Source organism: Dama dama, chromosome 11, assembly GCF_033118175.1.
Source record: "Dama dama isolate Ldn47 chromosome 11, ASM3311817v1, whole genome shotgun sequence".
Taxonomy (NCBI): Eukaryota; Metazoa; Chordata; class Mammalia; order Artiodactyla; family Cervidae; genus Dama; species Dama dama.
The window spans coordinates 31,747,676-31,761,886 of NC_083691.1; the positions used below are offsets into that span (position 1 = coordinate 31,747,676).

The 14,211-nt window shown below is 51.8% G+C and overlaps 1 protein-coding gene across 6 annotated transcripts in view; it reads right to left on the reverse strand.

Annotated features, from left to right (window-relative positions):
- Positions 1-11,309: 11,309 nt before the first annotated feature.
- DTNB (dystrobrevin beta) overlaps positions 11,310-14,211 on the reverse strand; it is a 233,980-nt gene continuing 231,078 nt past the window's right edge. For 2 of the 6 annotated variants that reach the window (XM_061154961.1, XM_061154963.1), the window contains 2 exons: positions 13,512-13,546; positions 11,310-11,714 (listed from right to left, as the gene is read on the reverse strand). In XM_061154961.1, the coding sequence (XP_061010944.1) occupies positions 13,542-13,546 (5 nt within the window). In that variant the 3' untranslated portion in view covers positions 11,310-11,714; positions 13,512-13,541. The remainder of the gene's footprint in view (positions 11,715-13,511; positions 13,547-14,211) is intronic. The other 4 variants (XM_061154958.1, XM_061154960.1, XM_061154962.1 and 1 more) reach the window with 4 other exon arrangements.

A 14,211-nucleotide genomic window follows, 5' to 3' on the forward strand; every position in this document is an offset into this window, starting at 1 on the left:
AAGCCCTGTGGGCCCTTTGCATCTTGCTTTGCCCTTGTGATTTTTTCAGGTAAATCCGCAAACAGATGTATTTATTTGCTTTGTGTGTGTTGCAGGTTGAGTTGGTTTTGTTTTGACATGTTGGTTCAAAATAAGATCACCCCTTTGAAAAATCACCTTGCTAAAGCCATTGACTCCGCTTCGACTTGAGGGGTTTAATTGAAAACAGGCGAGGCACACTGACACCCCCAGACCTCCAGCCTGAAAGAGACCTCAGAAGAGGCATGTTGGCCCAGAGGAGGGTACGCGCCACTTCAAAAGCAAGGGCCAGCGAAGGAAAAGTTGTATCCCAGGAGGAAGGTTTTGCTTCAAAAGTAGTTTTTAGTATGTGGCTTTTTTTAAACAAAGATGCTAATGGAGCAGACTAGGCACATGTAAGATCTTACAAGTGTAGGAAACAGTAAAAGAACTCACTGTAAAAGAACTATCTAAAAGCAGCCTTGGACAGGCCATGTGTGAACCAGTGAAGGAATGAGTTTGTATAATAAGAGACAATATGTTATTTCTGTTATTTCATATTTGGGTATCATTTTATTTACCTATGGTTGAACTCTTCTTCCTTCTCTGATTCCCTGAAGACTTTTCTGTATGGTGTTTGGTAATTAATAAGTATCACTTTGTATGATTGCCTTTTCCCCATGTATACCCTCCCATCTTCGTATATAACCCTTTTTTTTTTTAAACAATCTGACTTCATTTATTTTTTTATTTTTTGGCCCTGCTACGTGTAGCATGTGAGATCTTAGTTCTCGACCAGATATAAAACCTGCACCCTTGCGTTGGAAGCGCAGTCTTAACCATTGGACTGCCAGGCAAGTCCCCTCAGCTGTAGCCTTTTGAGGGCAGAAACAACATTTTACATATATGACCAAGTGTAGATGACAAATTAGGAACTTTTTTTTTTTTTTTTGGCCACATAGTGTGTGTGGCACGCAGGATCTTAGTTTCCCAACCAGGGATGGAACCCATGGAAGTGCAGAGTCCTAACCCCTGGATAGCCAGGAATTCCTAGGAACTCTATTTTAATGTAAGATGTACCTATTTACTCATCTAACCTTGGAAGATTCTTAAAAGAAGCAGAGAGGAGGACTGCTGATTATTCGCTAAGTCATGTCTCTTTTGCGACCCCATGAACCCGTGCCCCTTGCATTGGCTCCTCTGTTCATGGGATTTTCCAGGCAAGAATATTGGAGTGGGTTGCCATTTCCTTCTCCAGGGGATCTTCCTAACCCAGGGATCAAACCCACATCTCCTGCATTACAGGCAAATTCTTTACCACTGAGCTACCAGGGAAGCCCAAGTTGGGGGCAGTGGGGGTGGGGGGTGGGGTGGTTGGAATCCACTCTATTTTGCCAGGTTAGTTCAGGTCAATCACTGGATGACAGAGGTCCAGGCAGAATTTCCTCCGGGAGGGTGAATATCATTTGCCCTACATAGGGGATTCTATCTCTTGTGGTTGGGAGTCTGGTGATTAGATAGAAACCTCATTGTCCGCTAATGAGGATGCTTTGCGACATGGCTTAGGTAGGAAGGGTGAATGCTCAAGGATTCACCTAAGAACAGGATATAAAGTTAGGTGTGGAATGATTGGTATGTTCTCATGGAGAAGCATCCTTAAACTCCCCATCCTAACATCCAGGATGATCTAAAGAGCCGGACCAGTTCCCTTGGTGCATGTTAACAGAAGGAAGCCTGCATAGTGAGAAATGCAGTCACAGAAGCCTTTTGGTAGATATATTTAAAGCTCCAGGGGTGGTATGGCTCACAGGTTACCACATGACAGGGTTGGCCTTGGGAATATGGTTCCTGACATCATCTCTCTGAATTACTTTCTAGAATGAAGGTTACACAATGATAATGTTCTTCACCAGAATTTAAAAAAAATTAAGTGTAAAGTTTTTTTTAAAAAAGGCCTGGAAGGACCAGCACTTCCTCCAAGAGCTTCTCCATCACCTCCCTATGTGGTCCTGAACCGTTCAAGTTCCTTGATGTCAGTTTCCTGGGTCAAGACGATTTGTTCACGCTCTTCAACCCTCTGACTTGCTCTGTGAATAGCAGTGGCAACATCACAGTGTCTCTGTGGGGCTAACAATTAAGTTCCTGTTGGTGGGGACTTCCTGGTGGTCTGGTGGTCAAGATTCCGTGCTTCCAATGCAGTGGGCGTGGATTTGATCCCAAGTCAGGGAACTAAGATCCTCCATGCCATGCAGTTTGGCAAAAAAAAAAAAAGTTCCTGTTGAGGTCCCTCTCCATAGATGGGGTGGGTGGGGTGGGGTTCTGCCACTCAGGGCTCTTGCTGAAGCCCCCAGTAAGCCCCTCAGTGTAAGGCCTGGTCAGAGCTGAATCTGATAGGCGGACGGGGGACCTTCCGATCCTGTCCTGCAAGATCAGGGTGGAAACGGAGGAGCCCTGACCATTACTTGCAAACTGCAGAGTGGGCCTGGTGAAAGGCCACCAGGCTGAACCGGAGGCCAAGACTCCACCTCTTCCTTCCCTGCCTGCATGAGATGACACGTGGAAAGCGCGCAGCCCAGCACCAGGCCCAGAACTCTGGCTCAATCAGTGCCTGTTAGCCAGCGAGGCAGAACATGGGGCTTAGGAGGTGCCTCTGGAGACAGCCTGCCTGAGATCTAGTCCCTGCCACCTGCTACCCGAGTCCGTGGCAGAATGCCCCTCTTGTTCCAGCTGTCTCATCTGTGGACAGGGGATAGTGGAGCTGCCGTACCTTTTAGGGAAAGTCATCAGTCAGGTCATTGTGCCCAGAAAGGCATTTACCATTCTCTTCGTGCTGGATTTCGTCTCACAGAGCCTGCTTTTTGGGGAAAACAAACCCAACTGTCCATGGCAGGTATAGGTTCTATTTGCATTGACTGAGAAGCCTAGGGGAAGGGTTATGCCCAGAGGTGGAGGTGGCAGTAGGAATTAGAGGCACTATCTTGGTTAAGAATTTTTGTCTTAATTATCAGCAAATCTGGGCAATTATATCTCAACTGTGATTTTTGAAGCTGGCAAGTCAGGCTCTCCTTAAGGCAATTGACTCACCACACCCCTTCCTGGAGCTATCTCCCTCCTCCTCTCCCACACTTGGGATATTCTTCCTTTTCCTTGAAATTTTGCTGAAATTCTGCCATGTCAGCAGTGTGGTAGTATGGGAAGTGCAGTTACATCACAGTCAAGCAGAGGGCTGGAGGTGTCACTTCCCAGCTGTGTGATCTGGGACGTTACTTGGCCTCTCAGAACCATCCTCCTCTGAACTGATGAACTTACATTGCAGCTCTGTTGGGTGGGGACACTAAAGATCACATGTGTGAACACACTTGGCACACAGCAAGCGCTTACTGTATGCTCCTTCCCTTCCTTTTAGAGCAAAGCCCTCTTGAAGAAGCCCACCTGGTCTCATCACCCAGTAGCATCATGTCCAGTAAGCTGGACATTCATGCACCTAACACAATAGCTACAGCCGATTATGTGTCTGTCTTATTTTCTCTGTTCTAGTATTTCCCTTCACTTATTCCCTCCTAGATGCCTTTAAGTTGCTCCGTTGGTTGATTTCTCAAGGAAGTGTTCCATTTCCTTGGTTTGAACCTCTTCACAGGCCTGGACAGTGCTCTCCAGACATGGGGCCTGGGGCTGGCAGGCTGAGTTCCTCCAGGTTGTGCCTGTGTGTGCAGAGCCAAAAGGCCTTTGTGAGGGTAGCTCTGTGTGTACACAACACATCTAGACAGTGACCTTGTCCAGGGAGTTGTCTCCCTGGAAAGAATATGCAGGGGAAGAAAGACCCAATCTCCATCATAAAATGGGGGCAGGAAGAGACCAGTTAGCAGCTAGGTGAGGTGGGCCACGGGCAGGTCAGGGTCGGCCTTGGCAAACAGAAATGTTAAACAAGAGCCTCTCCCAGCTCCACCCTGGCATTAAACCCCACGGTTTGTAAAGTTTGGCTCCAGAGGCCTCCCAGTGACCCCAGGCTAACTTCCCTCCACTCTTCAGTGGTGGCTGAAGGCGGGGAGATAAGCGTCTCCTTGAACCAGACAACCCCTAGGGAAATTCCATAGCCCCCTCCTGAGGCTGCAGTGACTTAGGTCAGGGCTGGGATGTGAGGAGGAGGGAGGGGTGAGGAGATAAGGCCCCTGCAGCAGGGGCCGCCATAGGGGTAGAGGTCCCAAGAAAGCCATGGGCAGTCCCTTTCCCAGCCCAAGATGGGGTGGAAAGCCAGTAAAGGTAATTAGGGCAAAATGTGGGGGCTAGTGAGGCTTCCCAGATGGAGCAGTGGGAAAGAATCTGCCCTGTCAATGAAGGAGACAGAAGAGCCGTGGGTTCAATCCCTGGGTCAGGAAAATCCCCTGGTAAGAAATGGTGACCCACTCCAGTATTCTTGCCTGGAAAGTTCCAAGGACAGAGGGGCCTGGTGGGCTGTGGTAACAGCAGGGCAAAGGAATGAGCTGACCTCTGCCTAGGACTCAGGGCAGGTGAATCACGCTGCCCTACCTCCTCCCAGCCTCTCCTTGGCCGATTCCCCTCACCTAAGGTTCTGCCTCTCTCTGCATCTTGGACTATCTTCCTCTTGCACTTTCCTCTCCCAGGTCACCCTGCTGTGCCCATACATCCCGTTCTCCCTTCCCCTCCTCTGATGGCAAGAGCCTGGCCCTGGGCTCCCAGGACAGGCTGGCCACAAACGGTGACCCCAGGGTGGTTGCCAAGGCAATGAGGAAAGCAGGACAAACAGTGCCCACAGTCAAGGGAAGAGGGGCACCCAGGAGGATCCCAAGCCTGAGTCCTCCTTCCTCATCCTCAGCCTGACTCCCATTTGGGGGCCCTGGTCCAGGGGGAACCTCAGGCTGGCTGACTGACCCCCCACCAGACTCCCTCCCAAGCAGCATCTGTGCCCAGCTCCTGCCCTTCCCAGAGCTGCTCTTCCATCCTGGTCTCCCTAGCTCTGGGGCATGTTGCTTCCAGAAGACCTACCCCTTAAGGAGAGGCCTAGGAGGGCAGAGTTCCTTAGGTGGTTGATTGTTGTTGTTGTTTATTTGCTAAGTTATTGACCATAGCCTGCCAGGCTCCTCTGTCCATGGGATTTTCCAGGCAAGAATACAGGAGTGGGTTGCCATTTCCTTCTCCAGGGGATCTTCCTGACTCAGGGATCGAACTCACATCTTCTGCTTCACAGGCAGATTCCTTACCACTGAGTCACCAGGGAAGTCCATTTCCATGGGGTTGATGAGGTGAACCAAAGCTACACTGCCTATTGCTCCCAAGTGGCGGTCAGGCTCTGTAGAGGAAGGAGGAGCCTGGAGGGGCCTGGGCCCCCGGCCTAGGATTCCCAGGGAAGATTTCTAGAGGTTTTTAGATTCAGGACACAGACAATTCTTCTTCAGTGAGGGGCTGAGTGCCTGGTGGGCAAGGATGCCAACTCTGTGGGGAGGGAAAGAGACTAAAGTGATTAAGGCCTTCGGATCAGGCATGGGGCTGAAGGCATTACCCCTGAGCTGGGACCTGATTGAAAAGCCCAACATACGCAAGTGATCTTGAGGCCTGCTGTGTAGATGCTCTCCCAGCCCCAAGTCAGGTGCCGAGTTGAAGGCTCTACTCTCAGAGAAAACAGCAGCACTTGACACCGAAACTTTGCAAGTCAGGTTGCAAGGGCGAAGGAGTGTGTGTGCGTGTCCTGAGGTTTCTGTGCGCTTCCACTAAAGCTGGGTGAAGTGTGTCTGAGGACACTTGCTGGGACTGCAGAGGATTCCAGTTATAACTCATTGTGAATGAACTCCTTATTCGTTGGGAGTATGCCTGGACCCCTGGGGCTATAAAATACACATTAGTTATGACCCTTAGCTTCTGGGTCTTTTTCCAATCTCCTCTCCCCGTCACAGGTCCAGAGATCCACACTTCTAGGTGACCATTTCCCTTCCTCCTGGCAACGGCCTCAGGCAGCACCCACCATCCTGAAGCTGACGGGCTTCAGAGGGCAATGTAATCACTCCAGGCTCACTTCCCTACTCCCCTACTCATAACCCTAGTTATGACCTCAGACCAGGCTTCAACCTTAACGTCTAAGGTCCTGCATTCAGTGAGGCCTGAAGACCTGAGGAGGGCATCTGGTGCCCAGTACAGAGTGCTCATCAAGTATCTTCTCGAATGAATGACAGTCCCATGCTAGGCTACATGTTCCTTTTTAATCTCTACCTTTAGCGGTGCTAGGCTCTGCTTAGAGCATGGTCTCAGAAATTCAAGCGTGGCTTTCTGGACTCTGCCTCTTCAAAGGATGCCCACCCCCACCCCAGTAAGTCCCAGTTTTCCTCATGGTCTTCCTTAGGGATTCTACATTTTATAAATGGAAGCAGTCACACCCACCCAAACCTTCACAGAGCTGGGACACTAACTATTGTTAGTTGCTCAGTCATGTTTGACTCTTTGTGACCCCATGGACTGCAGCACGCCAGGCTTCCCTATCCTTCACCATCTCCTGGAGTTTGCTCAAACTGATCTTCATTGAGTTGGTGATGCCATCCAACCAACTCATCCTCTGTCGTCCCCTTCTCCTCCTGCCTTCAATCTTTCCCAGCATCAGGGTTTTCTCCAGTGAGTCGGCTCTTTACATCCAACGTTCAAAAATATTGGAGCTTCAGCATCAGTCCTTCCAGTGAATATTCAGGGAATTAACAGTGCTTTCTAAAACTGGGAAACTGATTTGATGTCCATCTTTTCACATCAGGCTCTACCAAAACTGTCCTGCCATGGGGCAGGTGGCGGGGGAGATGACGCCAGAGTATCCTCCACCTGTTTGCCAACACGGTCAGTGGAACAATCACCAAGCCCACCACCTAGAGACCTCATTTCCCAGGCAAGGCTAAGTGTGCAGAGAAGATGTCAGAATCCTTGACACTTATTAGTACTATTTCTAACTGGGAAGAGGGCCTGCGATCTCTATCAGTTTCTCTCCTGATCTTACTCAGTTGTGTCTGACTCTTTGCAACCCTATGGACTGTAGCCCACCAGGCTCCTCTGTTCATGTGATATCCCATGCAAGGATACTGGAGTGGGTTGCCATTTCCTATACCAGGGGATCTTCCCAACCCAGGGATTGAACCCTGTGTCTCCTGCATTGGCAGGTAGATTCTTTCCCAATTCATCACCTGGGAAGCCCCGTCAGGTTATCTACTCATCATTTTCTCGCTTACAACAATACCCATGAGAATAGGAGTTTCACATAGGCTGAAGGTAAGCAGTCCAGCTGGGGCCTGAATATCATTTAGTGGAGAATACAGTATTTACATTCTAGGGAAGGGAATTAGAAGATGATTGCTTCTTGCCAGGAAAGTTATGACAAACCTAGACAGTGTGTTAAAACACAAAGACATCACTTTCCTGACAAAGGTAATATAGTCAAGGCTATGGTAGTTATGTACGGTTGTGAGAGCTGAACCATAAAAAAGGCAAGAGCACCACAGAATTGATGCTTTTAACTGTGGTGCTGGAGAAGACTCTTGAGAGTTCCTGGACAGCAAGGAGATCAAACTGGTCAATCTTAAAGGAAATCAACCCTGAATACTCACTGGAAGGACTGATACTGAAGCTCCAATACTTTGGCCACCTGATGCAAAGAGCTGACTCACTGGAAAAGATCCTGACACTGGGAAAGACTGAAGGCAGAAGGAGAAGAGTGTAACAGAGGATGAGATGGTTGGATAGCATCACTGATGCAATGGACATGAACTTGAGCAAACTCTGGGAGATGGCGAAGGACAGGGAAACCTGATGTGCTTCAGTCCATGAGGTTGTGAAGAGTTGGACATGACGACCAAACATCATTCTGGAGAAGGCATCTTGATGTAAAAACTCCAATGGTGGGGGCTCAGTGCCAGCAACAGCCTTTCTTCCCTCTTCCCTCTCCCTCCTGAGCCAGGTAGGTCATTGGTCGCCCAGACACTGAGAATATAGACCATGTAGGACTCACTCAGTCACCAGGCATCTGTGAGGTTGGTCTGCAAGTTCAAGGCTTCACCTATGATGCTGCCCCACCCCCACTCATAGGGGAAGGTCTTTGTTTATGGAGTGGTGGGGAACAAGAAACAGCCTAGGATCACCAGTCCTTCTGGTATCCTGGCCAAGAAACGTGATAGCAGAGCCCTCCCAGAAGGGAAGTCTCTCTTTCTCTAGAATAGACAACTGACGCTGTCCCTTCTCCACCTGACTGGCCATGGTTTCTTGCTCTGATATGAATGCTTTTCTCCTCCTAGTATGGTGCTCCTCACTTTGTGGTTGGACCTACACCACCATCACCACCACCATCACTCAGGAGCTTGTCAGAAATGCAGATTCTCTGGCTCTGCCCCAGGTACTCTGGGGGTGGGACCCAGCTCTCCATATTTTAATAAGCCCTTGGGGATACTAAGTTTGAGGGCCACCGGCATTGTCTCTTACACCTAAAACCCCTCAGTAAGAGACTCACTTGGTTTTCTGATCCACACGTGGAGGACCACACGTGGAGGTCCAGTTGCATGCAGCTTGCAGTGATGGAATGTCTGCCCAAGAAGGTGGGCTAACCTTGGAGCGGAGGTCCCCGCTCCACCTGCAGCAGTCACCTGACCCCTGACAGAGGTGGTCAGGAAAGGCTAGGTTTGGAATTTACTGCACGGCTCCTCACAAACCGTTGTCTTCCAGAAGGTGCAGCAGGAATTCAGATGGCTCTGGGCATTACCATAGCAACTGTACCTTTCCGAAGCTGTCATGGACTACAGGAGCAGGGCGTAAGCAATGCAGAAGAGGGGGAGTCTGCTGGTGGAAGAAGCACACCCAACAGTGGAGAGGGCTGTGACAATAAATGGAACCTCAGCATGGGTGGGATTTATGAACCCGAACCTGGTGGGGTCTTGACTTCCTTGAGACCCAGGATGCTTCTGGCACCTCTCCAGGGGTCTTCCTAGCTACAGATTAGCACCAGCCCAAGGGGCCCACAATGCTGACAGTATACGCCAGTTCTCTCAAAAGGTCATTTTTGTGTGTACTTAGTTGCTCAGTCGTGTCTGACTCTTTGCAACCCCATGGACTATAGCCCGCCAGGCTCCTCTGTCCTTGGGATTCTCCAGGCAAGAACAGTGGAGTGGGGAGCCATTTCCTTTGTCCAGGGGATCTTCCCAACCCAGGGATCAATGCAGGAGACCATCCTGCATTGCAGGCACATTCTTTACTGAGTGCCTGAGTCTGAGTGCACATTCTTTACTGAGTCTGAGCCACCAGGGGAGCAGGTTAAAGCAGGCTGGCTCCTAAATCGTCATGGAGAAATTAAGAAGGAAGTGCCCACTACAGGACGTATCCTGTTACAGGTCAGTGTTAAGGACAGGGACCCAACTTCAAGCTTCTGGTAGGGGTCTGCATTCAAAAGCAGATGCCAAGCAGCCAGAAGGCGCAGCAGGGGCCTTAGATAATGGTAAGATATTCCAGTTGGAAAAGAATTTATATGAAAATGGACCACCCAGACACATGAGTAGTGCCTGTGGCTCTTTCCTGTCCACTTAGCATCTTCTGGGTGCTGGTAAAGTGGGAGGTTGGAAGTTTGGAGCCTTTCCTGTGCTTGGAGACTCTGACTATACTCTTTGGCAAAGGCCAAGCAGAGAGTGAGAGACAGCTGGAAGGTGGTCAGGCCTGCGGGGGCCCAGGAGACACTGCTATTCACACCTGCACCTCAGACGGCCCAAGCCCTTGGCTGTTTTGAAGCCACTGGTGCTTTTAATCTGTTCCTTTGAGTATTTTCACTCTTTAAGAAGCAAGCAGTCCACATAAGGAATCAGGAGGTGGGATCTTGCCTGTCGTCAGGGGCAGGGTACTAGGTGTGGGAAGTCAGGATTGTGGAGGCACCACAGAACCACCCAACGGTGTCCTGGGAGGCCCCCGCCTACCTAGACCTTCCACACCTATTTCACCACTGGTTGGCACTGACTGTCCAACCCAGGACATTCCATTTGGTCTCTCTCCCCATTCTCTCTCTGGCCCTCCAGGGAAGCTGGGACCCTTCCCCCCCACCCCCATATCTCCTGCATCACTGCACCCTGACACAGATGTTCCTTCAGGAGAGCTGCCTTGGCATCCCTGGGGCCTCAGCTCACTGCTCCTCACACTCTGGACTCCGCAGTGCATGGGAACTGCTGCGGGGTGGGGGCGGGCGGCCGCAGGTTCTCCCCCAGGCACGGGGGTTTCTCCCGAGGCTCCCAGAGGCGTGCGTTCTTTTTCACACCAACTCTGGCTCCCATTTTCCCTGCTGCTCTGGCACATCTGGAGTGTTCCCAGCTGCTCCTGCCCCTCATATCTGGTCTTATCGCACTTAGCTGCTGGGCAAGGTGCTCCCACGCGAGCCTCGACCTCCTTCAGGAGTGGGAGTCACGAAGGGAGAAAGTGCTGCAGAGCGCCCCATCCCTGCTCCTTCACCCCGACTGCTACCTCACGAGGCTCCCAGGTGACTGATCGCGGCCGTGGGTGAGCCCACGAAGGGCTCGGCGCAGCCCTCCTCCCTCCGACAGCGGGCCGGGGTCTGCAGCGTGCGTGCGTGTTGGGGGTGGGGGGAGGTGAGAGTCGGCAGTGGGGCCTCTCGCTTCATTCCAGTCACTGCCCTTTATAAATATTTATAGCAGTTCTGCTACTAAAAATAACATCCTGGAGCCCAGGGAGGAGGGGGGAAAAATAAATGAAAATCACCGGAATCGGGATTGATTAGCCAGTGTGCGGGAGCGGGATGGCATCCGGAGAGGCGAAGAGGCTGCACGAGCGAGGCCCCCGCCCCGGACGGCGCTCCCTCTGGCGGTCACCGGTCAGCGCGTCCCGCCTGGTCGCCCTGGCTCCGCGACACCCGCTCGCCTGCTCTCCTGCAGCGGCCGGAGGAGGTGGAGAACGAGGAGGAGAAAGGACGAGGTGGAGAAAGAGGAGGAGGACTCGCCGGGGCTGCAGGGGCAGAGCTCGCTCGCTCTCTGCTCCCGCTTACCGCCCGGGGCTGCAGCGCAGCGGCGTCGAATCGGGCGGAAGTGTAAGCAGCGAGAGAGAAAGGAAGGAGGCTATTTTTAGCCCTGTGGCCAGGGGTGTGAATGTCTGTAGAACCGAGCAGAGCCTGAAGCTGTCTTTGCACAACAGAGAGAAGAAAACCTGTTGGTTTTTAAAGGTCAAAGGTCGGGAGGAAACTCGTGCCCCCATTCCGGGGAGCAGCCCGCGTGCTGGCGAAATGCCAGCAAGAACTCCATCAGCTCTCTCTCTCACACACACACACAAAGATTGGTGCTGTTTCTCTTTTCAACCTCCAGTAAATTCCAGCAAGAACTCCATCAGCTCTCTCTTTCTCACACACACACACACACACACACACATACACGAGATTTGTGCTGTTTCTTTTCTCTTTTCAACCTCCAGTAAATTCCCGTTGCAGAGATGAGACCATGCCCGGAGGAGAGTGATGAAGATGCTAGTTCATGCAGGACTGTGCGAGGGTGGGGTGGGGGGTGCGCCCGAGGCGGCACCGGAGGTCCCTCCCACTTCCCACCGGCCTGGGCTCCCCTCTCCCTGGCAAGTGGTAACGTCTGGCAGCCTGCAAGCCTGGTCCAGGTGTGCAGCGGAAAGATGGACAGGAATGCGCCTCTGGGAGAACACCTCGCCTTCTTCGAGTCGGTCGGTGCCAGCTCGCTCCACGTCCCCTGTGCCTGTGCAGGACAGACGCACGGTCACTCCCGGGGCCTGGTGCAGGGTCTCAAGGCAAAGGCGGCTAACATCCGCCAGGACCGGCCAATGCACGGGGATGGCGCTGACCGGCCGCTTACCTTGTCACTCAGGACACTCGAAGAGGGACAGAACTCACACACCCCTTTTAGGGAAGCGGGTGTTCTCTTTCTGGGGGTATCTTGGGTCTTTGGAGTCCTTGCTTAGGTCACAGGGTCAGGAAATGTTTCCAGGAAAGAAAGAACTGTGTTTGCAATGCAAGGCTTGGAACGTGGTGGTTTCATGGGGTGAAGAATTGTGATTGAAGGGAAGGGTAAAGAGGTTGGTGATGTGCTGAGAAGCCCTGGATAGAAGGGGAGAAAGCCTTAGCCTCACACATAAAATGAGCAGAACTTAAGAGTCCACCTGAGCGTTTAGGCTTTTCCTTAACTTTCCGAAACTCTCCCCGCTTCAAGAGTTTCTCACAACACCCCCCTCCCAGGGTCAGAGGACAGCACTAGTAGCAGAGGAGTCAGGGCTGGCACCAAGCTCCTGGGTAGCGGCCTTAGTTTCCTCTTGTGTGCAAAAGGGGTGGGCCAGCTGGTGGACACGCCTTTCCTCGTCTCCCAGTTCCTGTGTGCCCTGGGGAGAGGGGCCCTGGCAGGCTCCCCAAGGGCAAGTCAGCTCCTGACTGCCTCATAGCTGCGGCAGCTACCGCCTGCTTCAGGAAGGGCCTTGCCCGCATGCGCGGTGAGCTCAGGGACAAGCCTGCCCAGCCTGGGAGGCGCTGTGATTTCCAGGGCGGCTAGAGAATTTCCACAGCTCAGCCACTGCCCGTCTTCAGCTTGCACGGTCCCTGAGCCGGGGGAGACTCAGAGAAAGCAGGTCCGGGAGGGCAAGCAGGACAGAACCCAGGGTCTGGTGCAGATGGGGAAAAGCGGGGCTGTCAGGGAAAGGCCTGGAAGCTGCCTCATGACAAGAATGCTCAGGAGGGCCTGGGAAAGGTCCTTTTCTGGACTGTGGGCTGCAGCCCTGGCTTTTCTGTCTGGAAGATCTGTAACCGAGGAAGATGGCCTAACTTTTAAACACATGAGGTGGGGGGAGGGGAGGGAAGCAAAGACTAAAAAAATAAAGAGGAATCTCAAGGCTGCACCAAAGGCATCTATCCTTGAAAGAACTCTTCCCTTGAACAGATTGGTTGTCCAAGTATTTTTGTTCCTTCCTTTTAGCTCTCAGTGCAGACCTAGAAGCCTCAATACCTTGGAACTGGAGCTAGATAAGAGCTAAGGTCTTAAGATGGAAAAACGTGAAAGGCTAACTCTCAAGGCAATGGGTGTTTGCCTGTGAGGAAATCTGAACTTTTATTTATTTATTTTTTTTTTTAAGGAAGTGAGAAGGTGCAGCTTGGCCGGGCACCATGGGAAACGACTTTATGGAGTTACCAGTGTGACCCTGCACCGGCGGTGGTTTGGACATCTGGAGAGAAATGACAGAGGCTGAGGGGAAATCAGGAGCAAGAAGGAAAGAGAGGCAGCCCGGGGAAGTGACTTTTGCCACCTGCATCCCAACACAGGTGACACCTGCCTGAAGCCCAGGCTCAGAGCACTGCAGGGCCAGGGTCTGCAAATGGGGCTGAGCAGGTGTTCTGGTGTAGTTGCACAAAGAGAGGAGGTGCAGCAGGGCTTGTGAAGGAAACTTCAACTTGCATCACGCGTGTCGGGGCAGCTCTGGCTTGGGAACTGTGATGGAGGAGAGGGAGAAGGGAGGGGGCCGTGGGGAAGGGCAGGGAACACTGTACTCACCTGTGCTTCCTCTCTGGCTGGGCTCCTCCGCTAACCTGTGCAGCACAGACACAAATGACAGACGGAGGTCACAGGCGGGATCTCCTTGCCACCCGGGGGTTCTCCTGGGGCCTCCCCGACCCATGGGCTCCTGGACTTGCTCTTTGTCTCCTCTTAGATCAACTTTTTCCAACCCGGTTTGAAAACAAGGGGGAAGTCACATGACCTACAACCAGCAACTACGACTGACCTAATGCAGCCATGGATACACATGCCTCTCAGGAGGAAGATAAATCATATGAAAGTGGAAAGGAATCCACCTTAAACCCAGGGAGCAGTTACATCAGAGGACACAGCCCATGTGGTCCTAAAGTGAACAAGGTGAAAATGGCTTAAATGTTGAAAAGAGCAGCATTTCCTTCCTGCAGACGCATCTTCCGGGGACTCTAAATCAGACTCCTGCTCACCCTGAAATCTTGAACCATCGCCTGGACTGTCAAAAGCCTGTATCTATTCTTACCAAGGACGACTGCTGTCAGTCTCCCAGACACGTACCAGTATTAAGCATGCAAAATGGATTTATAGCTCCCAATACCATGATGGCAGGTGCTGGGAGAGGTGATTCTGAAGGACACAGGGGCATAAAATGAGGCTGTGGAGTAGCAGAGATGAATTGAGGGCTCTGAAGTAACATGGGGAAGTTATGCTAGCCTATGTTTCA